General features: G+C 46.1%; 1 protein-coding gene across 1 annotated transcript in view; it reads right to left on the reverse strand.

Moving 5' to 3' along the window:
- The window catches only part of RAB37 (RAB37, member RAS oncogene family), a 61664-nt gene extending 44332 nt beyond the window's left edge, over positions 1-17332 (reverse strand). Inside the window, exon 1 of the mRNA XM_059048584.2 lies at positions 16540-17332. Coding sequence (XP_058904567.1) covers positions 16540-16611 — 72 coding nt within the window. The 5' untranslated portion in view covers positions 16612-17332. The remainder of the gene's footprint in view (positions 1-16539) is intronic.
- Between the last annotated feature and the right edge of the window lie 3871 nt (positions 17333-21203).

Consider the following 21203-nt stretch of genomic DNA (forward strand, 5'->3'; position numbering starts at 1 on the left):
CTCCTCGGGGCGTTGGCACTTCCTATTCCTTCTTTCTGGAATGGTCTTCCAACGGATATGTGAATAGTTAGGTTTGCCAAAGAGAGAGAAAGGCAGGGAGAGAGGGAGGAAGGGAGAGAGGGAGAAAAGGAGAAAAGGAGAAAAGGGAATTCCCTGGTGGTCCAGTGGTTAGGACTCGGCACTTTCACTGCCGGGTGCCCGGGTTCAATCCCTGGTTGGGGAACTAAGCTCCCACAAGCCACGTGGTGTGGCAAAAACAAAACAAAAAAGCTTATTTTTATTATCACAACTCAGCTCAAACGTTCCCTCCCAGGGTGGCCTTCCCAGACACCCCTAACAGCAGTGGCCCCTGCTACACCTGTGTCTCCTCTCTGTCACATTGCCCTAAGTAAAAGTAGCACTTACTACTTTGTGAGCTAACTTGTTTATTGGCACATGGGTTTACTGATTCCCCCCTCTCCACCAAGCTGTAGGCTGCCCAAACGTGGGGAATATGTCCTACTCACTGCTGTATCCCCCGTGCCTAGTTTAATGTCAGGTACAGGGTGGGTTCTTGAATATTTATATGTTGACCGAATGAATAAGTAACATGATGGTTCAGACTTGGGAACTCAGGGTGAGCTTTCAGGAGCAGGAACACCCATGTCCATCATCTGAGGAAGGGACCCCTGGGTCACCTGGGCAACCAGAGGGATTTCAGGATCCCCTTCCCAGCAGCATGGAGTGGAGAGACTTTTTCTCCCCTCCCGAAATGAGAGCGGTGAGGAGCCATGATTCCCCTTGACTGGAGGACACAGGTCTATTCCTTTGCTTGGGTTTCTTTTGTGTGGGGCTGGAGGGAAGTGTCCGGGAAGGGAGTCATGACTTGGGAAGAGAGGACCAGCTCTGCCTGGGGGTCACAGGCAAGTGCCCCAGCAGGCATTGGGGCCATAGGGATGTTTAGTGGGCCATTATCAGTGTGTCCTGGGGTTTCGCCAACTTCTCACAGCTCTGGACATCCCAAGTGGTCTGGAGGAGGTGGCATTAGTGGATGGCCGTCACATCTCGGCATGGGCTGCTCTTTGTTCCTGCTCCCACGCCCTGAAAGATGATTCCCTAGAATCTCAAGAGCTTTAGCATCCCGGGGGAGTTTATGGAGCCCAAGCAAGCTTAAATATTCTTGGGCTGGTCACTTGAGCTGAGTGGGTCAGAGTAAGAGTGTTTTTGACCCAGGCTGTTTTAAGATTTACAGAGCAAGAAGTGCCTGTAGAGAGACCTTTAAATGAAAAAGTTCAAAGCAGAACAAAATTAGAGTGAACTGAGCTCTATGAATAAGTCATAACAGACGGTCACTTTCAGAATGGCGTCTCTGCGCCATTTTAACTGTTGTGCGTAAAGTGCCTTTATCGCTGAGTTTTTAAGCAGCCCGGACAAAACAGAATCGCTCAGTACGAGTTTCTGTTGGATTGTAAGGAACTCCTCTTCTCTGGAATCTACCACAGGTGCTAGTAAAGATTTACTGTTGTGAAACTTGTGACATATCTAGGAACACAGACTGGTATTCAGCTCAGTTTGATTTGGCTGGAGGAGTCTGGTTTCTTCTTCTTCCTCTTCTTTTTTTTTTTTTAATTGGAGTATAACTGCACCACAAAGTTGTGTTAGTTTCTGCTGTACAAGAAAGTGAATCAGCTCTATGTATACCTATATCCTCTCCCTCTTGGACTTCCCTCCCGCCAGCCCCCAATCCTGACTTTGTCTGGATGGGGGATATGGGCTGGATGTGGAAGGTCCTGGCCGCCTGGCTGAGCCGACGAAAGGCAAATCAGCTTAGGAGACAGATTCACTGTGATTCACACCTTCAATTGCCTCATTCAAGCTTTAAAAAGGCGTCTACCAGATATACCGCTGGATATAATGTTTTTATCCCAGATTCCAGCCATCTGGAGGGGTGGCTGTCTGAAAAGAGACCTTTTTGTGTCCTTTAGAGATGTAGTTGAGTAGCCCATGATATTTGTGAAATTTGTCCAGTCCATCCTGTAGCTGGATGGAGCAGATTTCTCACTGGTGGTCCTCACGGGAGGCATTTAGGTTCTTTAGGTTCGGGGTCAAGACTACAGGACTCTGCTCTGAATCCAGCCCGATTTGTTCAGTCCTGAGAGCGCTGGGGAAGTAATTAGGGTGGGGGAAGAGAGGCAAACACGCACAAGAGGTTTGAAGGGAAATCGCTTCGTAATGTTTATAGACTGGCATCTAGGTGTTGTCTCAACTGTATCCGGCTGCTTCATAAAGACTTTGCTAAGGCAGACTTTGGGCTGTGGGCTGGCACTTTATTGCAAGAGAGAGAAAGTCCAGATGAGGTTCTGCTGATCTGAGTGAGGGTGGCTTTTACCATTTTCCAGGAAAACACATTCTGTTAAGACAAACTCCAAGATATGGAACCACTCAGTTCTGGTTGAGTGCCCGATTATTTACAACCTGACTAAAGTTTCCTGGGTTTCCCTCCTTTGCTTTTTGAATTATTAATATTTAAAGATTCCACTTTATAAAAGTTGGAGGGTTTGGATAAGTCTCCTTTTGGGCACTATGTTTATATTGCTGGTTTTCAGAAGACAGAGCCCTTTTTAAACAATTGAAGTGTAGTTGATTTCTGCTGTACAACAAAGTGATTCAGTTATACTTATTATATATATATATATATATATATATACACACATATATATACATGCTTTTTAAATATTCTTTTCCATTATGGTTTATCACAGGATATTGAATATAGTTCCCTGTGCTAGACAGTAGGACCTTGTGCTTTACCCATTCTATATATAATAGTTTGCATCTGCTAACACCAAACTCCCAATCTTTCCCTCTCCCACCCTCCCTCCCCCTTGGCAAACAAGTCTCTTCTCTATGGACAGAGCCCTTCTGAGAGTCAGTTGAGGGAGAAAAATATACTGCGTTGGCAATCTTCAAACTACATGGCCTTTAGCAGGAAGGGCCAGACAGCTAACATCAGTTGATTTCAAGTATCAACAATTTTTTAGATCAGGAGGGAATGATACAGTAGTTAGCCTTTTATTTTATCAAGTAGGTGCATTCTTTTTTTTTTTTATTTTTGCGGTACGCGGGCCTCTCACTGTTGTGGCCTCTCCCGTCGCGGAGCACAGGCTCCGGACGCGCAGGCGCAGCGGCCACGGCTCACGGGCCCAGCCGCTCCGCGGCACGTGGGATCTTCCCGGACCGGGGCACGAACCCGTGTCCCCTGCATCGGCAGGCGGACTCTCAACCGCTGCGCCACCGGGGAAGCCCCCCAGTCCTGTTTCTTATTAGTTTATTTATTGTTTCATTTTAAGTTATAACATATTTGGTGCATCCTGTATGTTTATATAGGATGCAGATATGTTTTAAAGGTTAGGGAAGCAAACACTTCATGTTCACAACCTTAGGGAAGAGATGGAACATCACCAAATCCACTGAAGCCGTTCACTCATTGTTTGTCTTTGTTTTCTTCCAAGGAAGAATGTGCTTGCCTAAGGCGGCTCTAAGGGCGCATCTCAACACTAGGCCCGTTCTCCTTGCGCCTTCATGTTAATTACTAAAGCCATCAGATAGCTGGTCTACATTATGCAGCATTCATACAAAGTTAACAAATCTATGCAACTCTTCCTGTGTTAATACGACTTTTCTCCCCCAGTAAACCTACAAGCCAATGCTTAATTGTGCCTATGGGCTCTTTAAAGATCTGGGAGAGCAAAACACATTGAGCTTCCTCCTGGTGTCCCCATGCAGAATGCTCCCCTCTGTCAAGGATGGGGAGGGTTTCTGTGACAAGGAAGCACCAGGTCACAACCCTTGGTGTCAGCCACACGGCCCAGTGCCAGCCCTCTGGTCATTGGAAGGAGCTGCAAAGTTCAGACGATGCACTCACTTCAAAAGTTCACACAGCCTTTGCAAGATTTGTATAAACCACAAAAGCAGAAGGACTAAATGCCAGAGACCCTTGTCCTCCCACGGAAACACCCTGGTATCTGTCGGATGGCAAATGAAAGCAGAACCAGCAGAGAAGTATTTTACCTAAAAATATCTGCGACAGGAGAACAGATGTGAGCGTGGAGGTAAAATGAAGGAGATTCTTCTCTGGAGCTGTCTTGGTGTCAGTAAATCTTGGCTTACTTCCCTGGGGTGGTTCTCTTGCAGTTGATTTTTAAAGTTTTTTTTAATTTTGAAATTTTTATTGAAGTATAGTTGAGTTACAGTGTTGTGTTAATTTCAGGTGTGATTCAGTTATATATATATATATTCTTTTTCAGACTCTTTTCCATTATAGGTTATTACAAGATATTGAATACAGTTCACTGTGCTATACAGTAGGTCCTTGTCGTTTATCTATCGCAGTTGTTGTTTTTTTTTAATGTTTATTTTTTGGCTGTGCTGTGTGGCATGTGGGATCTTAGTTTCTTGACCAGGGATCGAACCTGTGCCCCCCACAGTGGAAGCTCGGAGTCTTAACCACTGGACCGGCCAGGGAAGTCCCAGCCATGGGTTTAGTTTTTTTTAAATTAAATTTAATTTATTTTTTATACAGCAGGTTCATATCAGTCATCTATTTTACACATATTAGTGTACACATGTCAGTCCCAATCTCCCAAGTCACCCCACCACCCCCCGACCCACCCCGCCGCCACCTTCCCCCCTTGGTGTCCGCATGTTTGTTCTCTACGTCTGTGTCCCTATTTCCGCCCTGCAAACTGGTTCATCTGTACCATTTTTCTAGGTTCCACATATATGCATTAATATATGATATTTGTTTTTCTCTTCCTGACTTACTTCACTCTGTATGACAGTCGCAGTGGGGTTCTGATGGAGGCAAATCCCCAGGGGATAATGTTGCTCCTAAGCCCCAATTAGCAGGGGCTCACTGCACCAGGCCTACCTTCCATTCTTTTTTTTTTTTTCAGCTCACGGGCCCAGCCGCTACGCGGCATGTGGGATCCTCCCGGACCGGGGCACGAACCCGTGTCCCCTGCATCGGCAGGCGGACTCTCAACCACTGCGCCACCAGGGAAGCCCTACTACCTTCCATTCTTTGCCAGAGACCACCGCTGCTGACACAGTGATGGCCCTAAGGAGGGGTACAGCTCAGCCATTCTGCCCGGAGCGTAAGATAGCCCTTGTCTAGCTCCTTACAGCTCATCTGGAGCCAGGAGTGGGGTGAGGCCAAAAGAAAGGAGATACGCCCCAAAGAATGGCTCAGGACTACTGCTGACACCTGCGCTCAGACCCTCCAGGGCTTCCCATTTGACAGTAGGAATGGTTACGTAATTTGTGAGTCTCAGCACAAAATAAAAACATGGGGCTCCTTGTACAAAAATTAATACTCTCAAGATGGTGACTGCAGAGTATTAAAACAATCACGGAGCCCTTCCAAATGTTGGGCCCAGGTTGCACCCTCATGACACTTGCCTTGTTTGTCAGGCTTCTGTCTCACTTCTCATCTGCCTTCCTGAGTCCAATCCAGGCATCTTCACATCACCTGATTCTGATCCCAGATTGAGGAGGAAGAACTTTCCTTCATTCTAGCCTGAGCTTCACCTCTTGTATCCTCATCCCCGCCTCCCCCCCCCCCACCGCAATCAGCCTCCTCCCTGGGTGACTGAAAGTTGAAAGTTGGGTCATCTTCCTCCATAGGAAAATCTACTCCCGCCCGCAGGGTGAGGTCTGGCTCCTCAGCTGCAGCGAACCAATCCCTTTATAGGGTGACATCAGTTCATTTCCTGAGTCCGGTTACTAAGGAACTAAGTTGGATTAGCCTGTCTTAAGTGACACCATGAGTGGGACACAACTAGCCCAATTTAGATGGGGGAGTGACAAGTTCAGTTCATTTCTTCTTCAATCACTTCTCACTAAAACATTTAAAAGACACTGTTACCCAACCTCCTCTGGGATTACCATAGGGACATCCGTCATTGCATGACGAGCGCACAGCTTACATCACTCCCATTTTCCTTGGAAATTGCTCTCTTCCACTCTCCATTGATAGGGAATGGGCAGAACCGACTCCACCTTCGGGGTGGACATGTGACCTATCTCATCCCAATGAGCATGAGATCTAGGACTTTAGCTGAAACAGGAAGCTGTGAGGATGTGACCTTGGAGCTGCTGGCAACCATGTGACCCCAGGAGGAGGCTGTAATTAAAGCTGAACCAGAGGGAAGAATGTTGAGGGACGGAGAGAGCGAGGCTGCTGGTGCCATCGTCTGAGTCCCCACATCCAACCGAGCCGGATGTCAGCGGCCTCCCCAGGCTTGCCAGCGCATTCTCTTTTTGGCTTAAGATGGTTTGAGTTGTTTTTGTCACTGGCAATCTAAAGGGTCCTGGCCCCAGAGCTGCCCTTTCACAGGCAGTAATAATGTCTGTGCTGCTTATGCCCCGTGCTGTGGAAATCAAATGTGACAACTTAAGTGCAACTGCTCTGCAGACTGCAAAGGGCTTTTGAGTGGAATGACCAGGGAAGGTCAGTCAGCCGATGCAGAGCCAGGACAACACCCTGAGCCCAGTTCTCTTTTATTGCTAAGGAGCTGCCTCCTGCTCTAAGAAAATCAGTGAAAAGGGCAAGTGGTAGATGGAGCAGGTGGCAGACAGGGCAGGGAGTGGGCGGGATAGATGGTGGACAGGACAGGGGTGAACAGAGCAGGGTGCAGATGAGAAGAAAGTGGACAGGAGGGCAGAGTAAAGGTCTTGGAGGGCATGACCCCAGAGCTCACCTGGCCCCTCACTGCTATCTTTCCAAAGCCTCTCTGCATGCATCACCTTGTCATCCCAAGGGGTCAGGGCCCTGGCCTTTTTTTTTTTTTTTTTTTTGCCACTTGTGTCACTTTCATCCAACACAGTACTGTAAGTTGCGGCCAGAACAATCAGACAAGAAAAATAAATAAAATAATCCAAATCAAAAAAGGGCCCTGGCATTTTTGAGTTTAGATGTTTTTTTGGCTCAGATCTTTAGAGACACTGAGGGAGGGGTACCAGCTTTGTTTCTCTGAATCTGACTCTGCCATGCTTGGACCACGGATCTTTGCTCTGGGCACTTCGCAGAACAAACCCCTCCCTCTTCTGGACGTGGACTTGAAGGGATCCCTGTCTTGGGTGCCCAGAGCCATTCTGGCCTTCAGAGGTGGGGCCCTTTCCTGGAGCTGTGGAGTTTACAGCCTTTCTGATCAGTGACTGAATCAGGATCCAGAACTTGGCAGCCTGAGAGAGCTGCAGGTATTTGACCTGGTCCCCTGCTTCCCACCATGTGAGACGAGAGGTCTCTGACTTTTGAGAAGTCTTCATGGGCACTGACGTCCATGTGTCAACATGGGCTACGGTCAGATGTGGCCTGAGTCCTCTGTGCCAGCCAGATAAGCCACCCAGCCTGCCAGACTCAGCTCCTTGGGGTGGGGAATGGGTCTTGTGCCGGGACCCTCAGGGACACGTGGCACCCGGCAGACGTTTGCTGATTCCCAAGACTCTCAACCAGAAATATCCAGTTTCAAGGGGAGCACGTGGGATGGGGCAGTGGAGGGATATAAGGAAATGACTGCAATCACCTTTTTTCTCTTTCGTGATCTCTCCCCTGAAACCCACATCCCTAAGGCCCTGACGTGGGCCCTGAGCGAGATGGAGGCACATTGGTGGGATAACAGCTGGGGAAGCAGCCTTCCCCCACACCTTCCTCTCTCCCCATCACCAGGTCAAGTCCAGGGCATTCTCAAACTCAAAGGCAAGTGGTCCCTATAGGAGTGTTGGAAACTGGATATCTGGGGAGAATAGAATGCTCACCTGCCCTAAGTCACAGTTAAACACAGTCAAGGGAGGCAGAGGTCAGTGTGGAGAGGACCCGAGGGTCGGAGGGGCAGACGGGTTGTAGATTGAGGCTGGCCTTGTAGTGTAGCCAGCCGTCAAACCATATCAGCCTGATATCTTTAAACATCTGAGTTCTCCAAGTCTCTCTCTCTCTCTCTTTTTTTTTTTCCTAAATTTCATGCTTAGCAAACCATCCCCTGATTATAATGTGGCTTGGCATCTGGGACAATTCCTCAGTTTTGTGAGTTTGATTCACACAAGCCTGCCTGGAGATATGGTTCCAATCTTTTTTGTTTTATTTTGCATTTTTTGGCTTTTATTTTTAATGCTTTTTTGAGATGGATCCACCCTTGAGTGAGTGAACAAAACTCATCTCTGATCCTGCGGAGCTGGGGACACCCTAAAGTGATGACAATCTGTGAGCCCCTTGGAGAAACCCTTTGCCCTCTCCTGACTCTACCTCTTTGCATTTCCAGCTTGCTGGGGTTTGAATCTGGGCTCTGCCACTTATTAGCTGGGTGACCTTAGGTAAGTTTCTTAATGTCTATGTGCCTCAGTCTACTCATCTGGAAAATGAGATTAAAATAGGGTTGTTGGGACTTCCCTGGTGGCTCAGTGGTTAAGAACCCGCCTGCCAATGCAGGGGACACAGTTTCGATCCCTGGTCCGGGAAGATCCCACATGCCACGGAGCAACTAAGCTCATGCTCCACAACTACTGAGCCCGCGCGCCACAACTACTGAAGCCTGTGAGCCTAGAGCCTGTGCTTCGCAACAAGAGAAGCCACCGTGATGAGAAGCCCACGCACCGCAACAAAGAGTAGCCCCCGCTCCCCGCAACTAGAGAAAGCCCGCGCGCAGCAACGAAGACCCAACGCAGCCAAAAATAAATAAATACATACATACATTTATTTAAAAAAAAATAGGGTTGTTGTAGGACTGAAGCATATAAAGTGCTTAGCACAGTGCCTGACACATACACGCTATGTAAGGCTCTGCTGTTATTGTTTGAATTCCCATAATGCCTACTACAGGCTGTGAACCTCAAGCAAGTAACTGTTTTTTTTTCCATCTGACTTTCATTTCTTTATTGATAACATGGAATTAATAATAACATCTACTGGGAAAAGCATGGGGTAAGAGTAAAGTGTCATAGCATTTATTACAGTTTTTTGTAAAACCCATAAACTATAATGCTCCACAAATGAACCATTTGTCTTTATTTTTTATCATTTATTATTAACAATTGTTAGTCTTACTGGGCCTCTCTAGACTATAGTGCAGATGATTTTAATACTTAGTTCATAGCCTACTGAAACCTGGGAAGGGGACCAGAGAAGAGGGAAGAATGTAGGCAAAGAGCAGGTTCGGAACCGCTCCCACAGAGGGAGGAGGGTCCTGCGGAGCTGGAGGGGGTCTCTGCCTCTTCTGTGCTGAGCCCGTACCAGCAGCTGCATTCCCGCGCACAGGTTAAGTGGCTTCTCCATGTGAAGTTGGGAGGGGCTGGAAGAAGTAGTTGCCAATTCCTGACTGTCCCCTGGGGGTATCGCTCTGACAGAGGGCAGAGCCGCTTTGTAAAAAGCAGAGTTACCAGCGGTGGTGTGGATGCAAAACTCAAGGAGGGAAGAAAAAGAGGGAAAATTCTTGCTTTGCCTTTAAAAGGCTCGTAACAACAAAAGAAGAGACAAAGAATAAGAACACCTCGTCACTGGCCCTGCCTATACCTTGTGAGAGGTATAGGGGTGTGTGTGTGTGTGTGTGTGTGTGTGTGTGTGTGTGTGTGTGTGTGTGTGCGCTTAAACACAACTTGGTTCAAGACACCTGAAAGCACACCTATAGCATTTACATAAGCACAAATTATTAAAAATACACCCTTATGTCGATGGGTAAAAACTGTCGGCTAATAAACAGAAATGCAAATAAGAAGGGAGGGAGAAGACTCTGGCATCGAGGTCAGGGAAATAAGAATCATTTGCTGGGGGAATTTTGAGTTCTGCTTGTTTCAACAGCTATATTATTTTCACTGCACTGCTTAGGGCCTTGCTAACTTGGGGAGCGCGTGAGGTCGGGGAGGTTTTGAGGGGTGCAGTCAGGGATTAAGATTTCCAGATCTGTTGTCTGCTGCTGTCTTGGAGTTCTCTCATTTGTCTCCAGAAAATCTCCGCCGCTTGGCAGATGGGAGGATGGTCCAGGGCTGTTCCATCTGGGGAGGTACATTGCCTGAGCTCTCTGCTAGGTAGCAAAGGAGCTGTGATCTCCATTCTCACCTGGAATCTCCAAGGATTGTTTCTCTTGCATGAGAGAGGAGGAGAGAAACAAGGAGCATGCTGGGATAAACTTAGAGCCACTTCAAATGTCCAGTCCCACAATTTCCTAGCCTGGCGCTCACCTCTGGCTGTTTACTTCCAGCAAAGCTGGATTTCCTGTCCTGAAGATGAAGGAAGGCATAGCCCTTTCCCAGAACACCTCAAGAGAAACATTAGCATAGCAACACTATTGAGTTTCAGAAGTTTCTTCACAAAGGGTCCCAGGAATTCTAAATTAGAGGGAAGAGTGCTTGGAGAGGGAAGCCTGAGAGTTTGGAAAATGCCTTTGAGACATTGGACAGAGTCAGGGTCATTTCCTGCTAAGGTTATGCAGGAGAACCAGCCAGCATCACTCCCCATGCCAGCTGGCTGGCTGGGATCTGGGCGGCACTGACGAATTAGCCAAAGGAGTCCCAGACGGTCAGAGATTGTTAATGACGTAGCATACACATTTGTTTATCCAAAAGTCTCCAGAGTGGGCAAGAGAGGAAAACAAGCAAATGGAAATATGCTACAGGGAGTGGAGCAGCTAACCTTTCTTGGCTTTCTTGCTTGTTCCTGAGCTGAAGATAGAAATCTGGCAAGAACTGGATCTAGTCTTCTCACACTTTCCTTGTATATATTTTCTTCCTTCCCCATCTCCTCCTCCCCTCCTCCTCTTCTTCTTCTTTTCTCTCTCTTTTTCTCTTTTTAGAAAAGAAACCACTTTACTGAGGTGTTACGATATTGAAGTATGATGAACTCACTTTGAGACGAAAATCTCTTCACCTGCAGGACATGGATTTTCTGTGGAATCGGATTCTTTGACCACAAATTTGTGTTTCATTAACATCGTTTTCTTTAAAATATTTATTGAATTATTTGGCTGCGCCCGGTCTTAGTTGTGGCACGTGGGATCTTCTCTCTTCCTTGCAGCATGAGGGACCTTTTAGTTGAGGCAGGCGAACTCGTACCCTTCTCTAGGATCAGTGGGTGGCAGCCTTGTGGGAAGGAGGCTGGCTGGTATATGGAACGCTGCCTTTTTTAGATATTAATTCTCAAGCAGAGGCCATGAGAGAGAGGCCTCAAATTGAGGTCAGAAGTGACCATTTCTTTCTGAGTTATCTCACTATATCTTCCTGTACCTTTATCAGGGCCCATCTGAGACTCTGTACAGTATTATAGCAATTCACGTGCATGTTTTACAGGCCATGAGCTTATTGAAGGTGGGAACTACCTTTTTGGGGTGTGCGTGTGTGTGTATATGTGTGTGTGTTCTTTATAACGTTCAGCATGGTTTCTTACCCTTTGAAAACGCTCAGTACGTGTTTGCTGAATGACTAGATGACGCACGTGGACTGTTGAAAGAGGTAGACATAAAAGATGAGCCATAGACGAGGGACATGAAAGACAAGCACAGGAGAGGTGGGAGAAGAGTGGAGGTGACCTGCTTACCTTTCCCACTCATCTAGGAGAGCTGTTGGAGCAGCGTTAGAGGACATGGGAATCCTTGTAGGACAGAGAACTTTCATCCTTGTCTCTCTAATGATTCCATTTTTTTTCCAGTGAAGCCCAAGCCCTGGAGGAACGGATGGACAGTCCATGCCTTCATGGCCCCCTGGTTGCTGTTTTTTCTGAGATTCGATCAAAGAGACTGACTTTAACTTAGTAATTATTTGCTCCTCCTGGAACAAGACTGGCATGTGGGTGTTCATCACAGCATGGGTGAGGATGAGTTAGGAAGTGAGCTCTTTTTTTTTTTTTTTGGTGGGGGCGGGGGCCCTGCACCACCTGGCCTGCGGGATCTTAGTTCCCTGACCAGGGATTGCACCTGTGCCCCCTGCAGTGAAAGCGCCAAGTCTTAACCACTGGACCGCCAGGGAAGTCCAGGAAGTGAGCTATTGAACTCACTTTGTCCTGACTCACTAGCATCTGGGGCAAAAGCTGCCCCCATTCTGTACTTCATTTGCTCAGAATTCACAGTCAGGACCTGACACAGCAAGAACCCACCACGGAGTGTTTCTGAGCCCCTAACTCACATCATTGCCTTTGATGGCTCATGAAATTGTACTGGCAGCAAAAGAGGGCTGGGAGTTCTCTCAGGGAAAGAGCAGCAAGGATGTTCACATGTTTTAAATTATTTAGTTGCATCAAATATTCAGATTTGTGAGAACATCAGCAACTCTATTTAAAAACTCCCAGCATGTCATGGACGCACTCAGTGTTTCCAGGCAGTTCCCAGCTTCCAGCCCACACTCAAAGAATATTCTAAGAGTTACTCAGGCCCATCTGGGTCAGCCTCCACCTCTCGGAATGAGCTCAAGTGCAAGTGCCATCCAAGGCTGATGATACTTGGTGTATGTTTTTCAGATAAGTGAATTTTAATGCGAGGTCTCACTGCACCCCATACCTCACCTCCCAGAGAAAAGAGCTATTCAACTTAGGAGACCAGGGTTGCAAGGTTCACGTTAGTCATGATTTTAGTGTAGGTGGGTGTGTGAGCTTAATCCCTTGGGATTGGGCCTGTGAGATATGTGTGTGTTTCTGCATATGAAGTTGCTGCTCTTCTCACAAAGCTTCATTATTTTAGGTGAGACCCAAAGTGACACCTATTGAATTTGTTCTGGAGCTCAAGAGGTGTGTCCTAATAACAACCATTTGTTGAATGTTTCTTATACACCCAAGAAAGAAAGAAAAAGAAAGAAAGAAAGAAATTACATTATGTTATCTAACATTTTCACTCAAAAAACCCCAATAAGTCAGGTATTATTATTCCTTTTTTTTTTTTTTTTGTGGTACGCGGGCCTCTCACTGCTGTGGCCTCTCCCGTTGCAGAGCACAGGCTCCGGACGTGCAGGCTCAGCGGCCACGGCCCACGGGCCCAGCCGCTCCGCGGCACGTGGGATCTTCCCAGACCGGGGCACGAACCCGTGTCCCCTGCATCCGCAGGCGGATTCTCAACCACTTCACCACCAGGGAAGCCCTATTATTCCTATTTTATAGATAAGAAAAGAAAGGCTCACAGATGCCATTCAAAGTCACATCAAGGTCTGAATCCAAGCCTGGGGTTTCTTTCCATGATACAGCAATATCTCTTTTCTGGCAGGTTTCTAAGACTACTCTACATAAAATCTGGTAGCCCTGTCAAAACATTAAATGACACTTGCCCCTCTATAAAGGTGACCTCTGGGGAGGAGAATAGGAAGTGTGTGGGGGGTGTGGTTTCTGGGAAGCTGGTAAGGGTCTGCCTTTATTTTGATAGTGGTTGCACGGAGCTGCTCTCTTTGAGATAACCCATCAGGTTATACCCCATCAGGGTATACACATATGATTTGGGCTTTTCTTGTGTTTGTTATACTTCAATAAAATGTTTATTTAAAAAATCCTTCCTAGCAACTAATGTTGGAGGGGAGCCCTGCCTCCCATGGTCAATATGTTCTAATTAATCAACAGGATTCCCCGGACTCTATTACACAGCAAATTTAAAAATAATACAAATATGTCCAGCACTTCTGCTTCCAGTGTCCTTGACCTCACAGTGAGCCTTGGCCACCCCCCGCCTCTGCAGGAGACCCTCCAACGCTAGCAGGTTTACTCAATAGATATGGGAGGAAGGAGAAGGGCTTGCCTGCCATTTTATGGATTAAGAAGGACGCCTGGACTTATGCCAGGGAAAATCATCATGTCTTTTACTCTCTCAACTGGAGATCTTTTATAGTTTGGGGATAATAGTAAGATTATTGATCTATCATTAATTCAAATCTGAGTTTCAATTAATTTAATCAGCCTATCAGATGGAAATCTAGGTAACTTGAGGCTTTGATTCAGTGGGAAGATAAAAGAAAGAAGGAAAACAAGGAATAAGGCATCAGACTCTGTGTGGAGCAATATTATATGCTGGTTGTATCACATTGCCATTTTAATTTTAAGATTTTAAAAAATTTGAACATACACAAATAATGTGATGTAATTAGTTTTATCAAGTGAAATGTATACAGTAAGCATTATAATGTATACATGACCCATGAGGAATGTTTGATCTTAAGACTAATGTCCCCTCCAGGGTCTTCCCTGGTGGCACAGTGGTTAAGAATCCACCTGCCAACGCAGGGGACACGGGTTCGAGCCCTGGTCCTGGAAGATCCCACATGCCGCGGAGCCACTAAGCCCGTGCGCCACAACTACAGAGACTGCGCTCTAGAGCCCGCGAGCCACAACTACTGAGCCCACGTGCCACAACTACGGAAGCCCGCGTGCCTAGAGCCCGTGCTCCGCAACAAGAGAAGCCACCACAATGGGAAGCCCGCGCACCGCAACGAAGAGTAGCCCCCGCTCGCCGCAACTAGAGAAAGCCGGCGCGCAGCAACGAAGACCCAACACAGCCAAAAATAAATAAACAAAATAAATTAATAAAACAAATACAATTACGTTGACACCTTGCCCCTTTACAGAAAGGTTTCTAAGCGTATCATAATAAAAAGTCATGTACAAAAATTAAATTAATATTAGGAGGAGGTGACCGGTATTATAGGAAAAGGAAAATTGCTACACACATATGCTACTCTGTTGAGTATCACAGAAGTTTTAAGGCCATCTTCTGCTCTCAAGATGCTTATAACCAAGCTGAAGATATTGAGTATTTACTAGTGGTAAGTAGACACCTGTCTTCAAATGTACTGGAACTCGTAGGAAAAGGCTCTCTTCCAATTTGGTAACCAATAAACCCAAGGGAGGTGAAAGTTCTCATGGGCTACATCCTACATTTCACGCGTGGGTAATTGAGGCGGGAAAGACCACACTTGATCAATAATTTTAAATCTTTGACCACCAAATCTTAAAGCTTTAAAAATGAATATTTATATCTTTATAAGATGGTTTAAACTTGGAGAGACCCATGTATCTAGTCACCAGGAGGCTTTTGTAATTGATTTATAATTATGTTCCCTTTTGTTTGCATGCATTTTCTACGGAGGCTAGATTTGCCACCTCAAAGAACATAGATCTTATTCTAGTTTGCTTCAAACTGTAGTGGTTTTTAAACTTCCTGACTGGGGAAGTTACACACTTTTCCCCTTCTCTATACCCTAGGGGCTTAGGGACCTGGAGGGAGAAGTCACTGGGCTATTCAAATCTATAGACCACTTCCCTTAGTAGTTGGTTTTCTGCAATTTGTGTCAGAAATAGCCAGCGTGGCACACGGCTGTGTTTCTGAAACTTTAATGTGCATATTTATTTTCTAGGGATCGTGTTAAAACACAGATTCAGGTTCAGCAGGTCTGGGGTGGAGCTTGAGATTTCACATTTCTAACAAGCTCTGAGGTAATGCCAATGCTGCTGGTCTATGGACCAAACTTGCAGAGGGAAAGGAATATTAGGCTTTGAATCATAATTCCTGGCCTTGTTTTCTTGAACAAGTCACCTTGCCTCTCCGGATTTGAGTTTCCTCAAATGTCAACTGTATAATAGGGGACCAAAGTGGTTGCAATTACCTCGAAGCTTACGTTCATGGAATTTTCAGAGTGATACTTTGATTTTAAAAAATCTCCACTTATAGGACCATGTACAGCCTTTCAGGGGACTAATAGGTAAACCGGTATTAGCAAAGTGGGAAATATAAGGGCTGAATGAGGAGGGCAGAGAAAGAGATGAGGTGCAATAACGACTTCTTATGGCAAATATAAGGTTCTGATGCTTCAGGATGATGGATGTTGGATCAATAAGTGTTGCCTAGAGAGAGGCTGCTTCTTTTCCCCAACAATCACTTCAAGAGGATGTTTTTGATAATTTACATTATTGATAATTTAGTTATAATCTAGTTATGTCACTGATAACTTAGTTGTATAAAAAAACTTGAATGAGGGAAGCAAGGGATGTGAGTACAAGTAATGAAATAAGCAAACGCTTTCAGGAGGCTCTGAGTGAGTCATGGCTGGAGGGCAGCTTTCTGGAGGCGCAAGGGAGTCTGGTTTGAAAACAACAGTTTATTTCTGCTGAGGATCATTTCTATGTTTAATTTCAGCCAAGTTGGCCAGGAATTCAGACATTTGACCACAGCTACCAGACTTACCGGGTCCGGAGCTTGTGAGGTAAGGGTGGGAGGACAAATGTAGCCTCCCACAAGGGTTACGGAGGGCAAAGGTGCTCGAGGTCCACAGGGTTGAGAGGCAGGAAGAGTGAGTGAGAAAGGGACACGGGTGATTTAAATGCATGAACCAAAGCTCTTGACCATCTGAACCTCTGGGGGCGGCCCCTCCCCCGCGTTCAAGCATCTGTTTTGAGCAGCAAACAGGATCACGCAGAAAGCGTTCTCCAGGCTCACAGATACCGGCTAGTTTCTCTTTAAGTTCCAAAGCCAAGCGAGGGGAACGGAGAGAACTGGTGACGGCGCGCTCTCCCAGGATTGAGATTTGGGGGGGGGGACTAGAGATCCTTACCTTATGCAAGACGTGCTCCTGGAAGTCAGGGCCAGCTCCCCCCTGGTAGGAGTCAAATCTCTGCAGATCCATGCCTGGCTTGGAGCCCCTGCCCCCCACTCTCCAAGCGCTCTGCGTCAGTGCTCCCAGAAGCTCTGTCCGGGCTCTGCGGGGTGCAGCCGGCTCGGGTCTAAGCCCCGCGCACCGGGCCGCAGCCGCTTCAGCACTGGACAGCTCCCGCGGCCGCTGCGGCGCGGTACCCTGAGAGCAGGCGGCGGCTGCCCTCCGCAACCGCGGCGCGTTTCAGCACCGGGAACAGCGACACAGTCCCTGCGCGCCTGGGACCAGAGTTCTTCTGTCCTAGTCCCCCGTCTCGGGACTCCAGGATGCCGGGATGGGCGCAAGATTTCAATCTAGCCGGTGGCCCGCGCGTATCTCATTCAGCTACCGGATTCCGGAGCCGCACCGACCCAGCTGCGTTCTCAGGGCATCGCGGTCCCGCGAGCTCACCGTGTTCCTGATTCTTAGTGACCGAGCATATGCCCGTCTCACCACGCCGCTCAACGCTCCTCCCGCAGCTGCAGCGGCAAAGCCCCTGCGGCGCTGGAGCCACTTCTCTTTTGGTCTCTGGACAGTTCCCTCCAGGATCTATGAGGTCGACAGATGATGGCCCAGAGGGGTCCCTGACGTTTCTGAAATATTTTTCAAAACCTTGCTTAACTGCATTTTCCTAGAGGGAGGGTCCAGAGCTTAAATTAACACTCTCTAGAATGCATATGTCCGTCCCCCCCCCCAAGTTAAGAACAATTGTCTTAGGAAAGGCAGAAGGGTGGTTTGGTTAAGAGCACAGGCTCCAGAGTTCAAATCATGGCTCTGAAAATTATAAGTTGTGTAACCTTGGGCAAGTTACTTAACCTCTCCTAAGTGTCCACAAAATGGAATTAATAATAGTACCTACACCATGGCGTTGTTCTGAGGATTTAATGAGTTTATTTATGTACAGAGCTTAGTACGGTGCCTGACGTATATTAGGAACTCAAAAAACGTTAGCCATCGTGCTCTCTGGGTAAGGGGACGGGAGCTCTGTCTATCTCCCCCCAAACACCAGGCGAGTCCTGCTGCTGCGACCACCAATTTGCAGAGTGCAGAGTTGCATTACCACCGGGAAAGGTGGGCATGAAGAGGACCACCATGGGAACTGGAGCTGAGACTGTGGTCTCAGAGGGTTTCCTAATATGATGACCTTGGCATTCAGCAGGCAGCTACCTCATTAGACACCAGTCCTGTCGCCACTGGCCTCTAGAGTCAATATTAATACGGAGGGAAAGGGCCAGGCCTAAGTTTAAAAGGGTGCACTTTACTTCTGGGCTTCAATTCCTTTTCTGGCTGGGTAGCTTTAACCAAATCACTTAAGTTCTCTGGGGTTGCTAACATTTTCTCATCTGTAAAATAGGTAGAGCTATGTGTGCCTACCTCATCGGGTTTTTGTGAGGAGTAAATGAGACAATTATGTGAACATCTTACTTTCTTTTTAAACTGTAAGACAAGTTTCACTTACCAGGTGTTAGTCTTACTGGAATCTCTATACTATAGATACTCAATAAGTATTAATTAAACGAACAAAGCCAGGGAAACTGTGTTTGTATGTATGAGATTCTCAGTAGTCCTATGGTTGGGGTTCTTAACCTGAGGTGAATAGATGGACTTTAGGTGAACTGTGAAACATTGTTTGATGGAACAATGTCATGAAAACTTTTGCTTATGTGGGTTTTTATGGAGAGAAGTCTCGTAGATTTCATTATGTTTTCAAAGTTGTCTATTCAAAAAAAATTTAAGGGTCAACAGCTTAAAAGCAACTCTCATCATAACTTTTCCCTGAGTTTCCTCACCATCCATGACTACTGTAGTTAAGAAGGTTCCAGAAGCCAACAGCTGCTTTGCCCTGAACTTTACATTCCTGGGAAGGGTCACCACTTCTCGGGGTCTGGTTCTGAGCGCCGAAGCTTCATAAACATGATTTCATCTGTTTGCTCAAGGCTTATGAAGAGCGCATAATGGAGGATCTGAACTGATCTGGAGTTGATGATGGAAGCTTCCCTGAGAAATGATGCTTAAGCTGAGACCTAGAGGAAGAGTGGGCATCGGTCAGGCGAAGGAAGTGGTGTTTCAGCATGTGAAAAAACTTCACGGTGGTCAGGAGCTGAAAAAGAAAAAGCCAGTCTGGCTGGAGTCCAGAAAGGGAGAGGAGAAAAATGATGGGAGACAAGTCTAGAGAGGTAAGGACCAGAGCTGTGGGCCAGGTTTTGGACTTTATTCTAAGCAATTCAAACCATGGAAGGACTTTAAATAGGGGAGTGACATGGCCAGATTTGCGTTTTAAAGATACTACTCTGGCTGTTGTGTAGAGAATGGATTAAGAGTCAAGAATAAATGTGCTCATCTTTTTATATTGATTTTAAAATCTCTTTATATATATTAAGGACATTAATCTTTTATGTCATAAATATTTCATTATTTTCTGTGGATTGTTTTCTAATGATTAACTTTGTTTATGCTTTTATTGTATCATGTTAAAGTTTTTAATCTTTAAGTTTGGATTAAGCATAAGTAGGTGTTAGCCAGGCAGAGGATATCAGAAAGTGTATTGTTGAGCAAACAATATAAGTAAAGAAAAATAGATATTCTTTAGGGACTGTGTCCATTAAAATGTGATAGGATGATAAATTGATTTTCTTTATTCTAGGGCTATTTATGTTCAAATAACTAATACTATTAATTTAGAATTTCAAACTTTATGATTTCTTTTAAAGGTGTTAAGGTGTGTTTTATGATCTATCTTGCTGAATATTCCAGGTGATCTTGAGAAGAATATGTATTTTGTTGTTGGATGGAGTATTCCATAAATATCAATCAGATCGGACTTGAGGACACGGGGAGGGGGAAGGGTAAGCTGGGACAAAGTGAGAGAGTGGCACGGACTAATATATGCTACCAAATGTAAAATAGCTAGCTAGTGGGAAGCAGCCGCATAGCACAGGGAGATCAGCTTGGTGCTTTGTGACCACCTAGAGGGGTGGGATAGGGAGGGTGGGAGGGAGAAGCAAGAGGGAGGAGATATGGGGATATATGTATATGTATAGCTGATTCACTTTCTTATAAAGCAGAAACTAACACACCATTGTAAAGCAATTATACTCCAATAAAGATGTTTAAAAAAATATATCAATTAGATCAAGTTGATTGACAGTGCTTTTCAAGTCAACTATATCCTTATTGCTTTTCTGCATGCTAGGTCTATCAGTTACTGACAGAAGGTTTTGAAACCTCCTACTATAATTGTGGGTTCGTCTTTTTCTCCTTTCAGTTCTATCAGTTTGGGCCTCAAGTATTTTGACACTGTTTTAGGTGCATACACATTTCTTGGAGAACCCACTTCTTTATCGTTTTGAAGTGCCTTCCTTTATTACTGACAGTTTTCTTTGTTCTGAAATCTTCTTTGTTTGAAATTAATATAGCTACTCCAGCTTTCTTTAGATCAGTGCTAACGTGGTATAACTTAACTTTCTCCATCCCTTTACTTTTTTTCTTTTTTAAATTAATTAATTAATTAAATTTATTTATTTTTGGCTGCGTTGGGTCTTTGTTGCTGCGCGCAGGCTTTCTCTAGTTGTGGCGAGCGGGGGCTCCTCTTCGTTGTGGTGCGCGGGCCTCTCACTGCCGTGGCTTCTCTCGTTGCGGAGCACGGGCTCTAGGCACGCGGGCTTCCGTAGTTGTGGCTCGCGGGCTCTAGAGCACAGCAGGCCCAGTAGCTGTGGCGCACAGGTCTCGCTGCTCCACGGCTTGTGGGAACTTCCCGGACCAGGGCTCGAACCCGCGTCCCCTGCATCGGCGGGCAGACTCTCAACCACTGCGCCACCAGGGAAGCCCTGTAACATTTTAAATCAACATAATAATTTTCAAAGACACCTTATTCTCACCGTAATTACATTTTGGATTGGTATGTTTTTAATATTTGGAGTTGCTCCAGTGTCATTGGAAAGTACATTTGTTACTTGAAAACTGGGTTTGCCTCTTGAGAGGGTGTCTAAAAAAAGACACAACCAAGCCAAAGTGTGGGAGAAGGAAGGATTTGTTACTTGCAGCAAGTAAGGAGCTCACTGGGGACCTTTCCCAAAGCGGTGTCTCTCCGAACAGCAAAACTGGGAAACTTTTAAGCTGAGAGTGCATGCGTGTTCATGAAGGGGCTTGAGCAGAGGAGAATTCAGCATAGAACTGGGTCGACAGAGTCCAGGCTCTAGTTGATTGAACTCATGATGGTCAGCAAAATTCGTATCATCGTTCCTTAGGTTCCAGTTCGTCTGGTGGTGGATGGCTTAAGGGGGTTTGGATCTTGCAAAACAGCTCAAGAACGTGCTTTAGGCTAATCTTTACCTTCAAAACAGAACTGCTAATCTTTGTAACTGATATATTGCCTCTGATATGGTTAAGGTATCTCTCTGGGCTGGTAATAGCTGTTTGTTCTTACATTCTTTATTCCTCTTAAAATCATTAACTACTGAGACCTATTCTGCAAGGGTGAGCGTTGTGGTCAGGCTTAGGTCACAAAATGGCTTAGGCCTAAAATGCCTTTGTTATGTCGAGAAAGCTATGTCTGGTTCTCTTCCTCTGCGGGTCCTCAACCCTAT

This window comes from Kogia breviceps, chromosome 19, assembly GCF_026419965.1.
Source record: "Kogia breviceps isolate mKogBre1 chromosome 19, mKogBre1 haplotype 1, whole genome shotgun sequence".
Lineage (NCBI taxonomy): Eukaryota > Metazoa > Chordata > Mammalia > Artiodactyla > Physeteridae > Kogia > Kogia breviceps.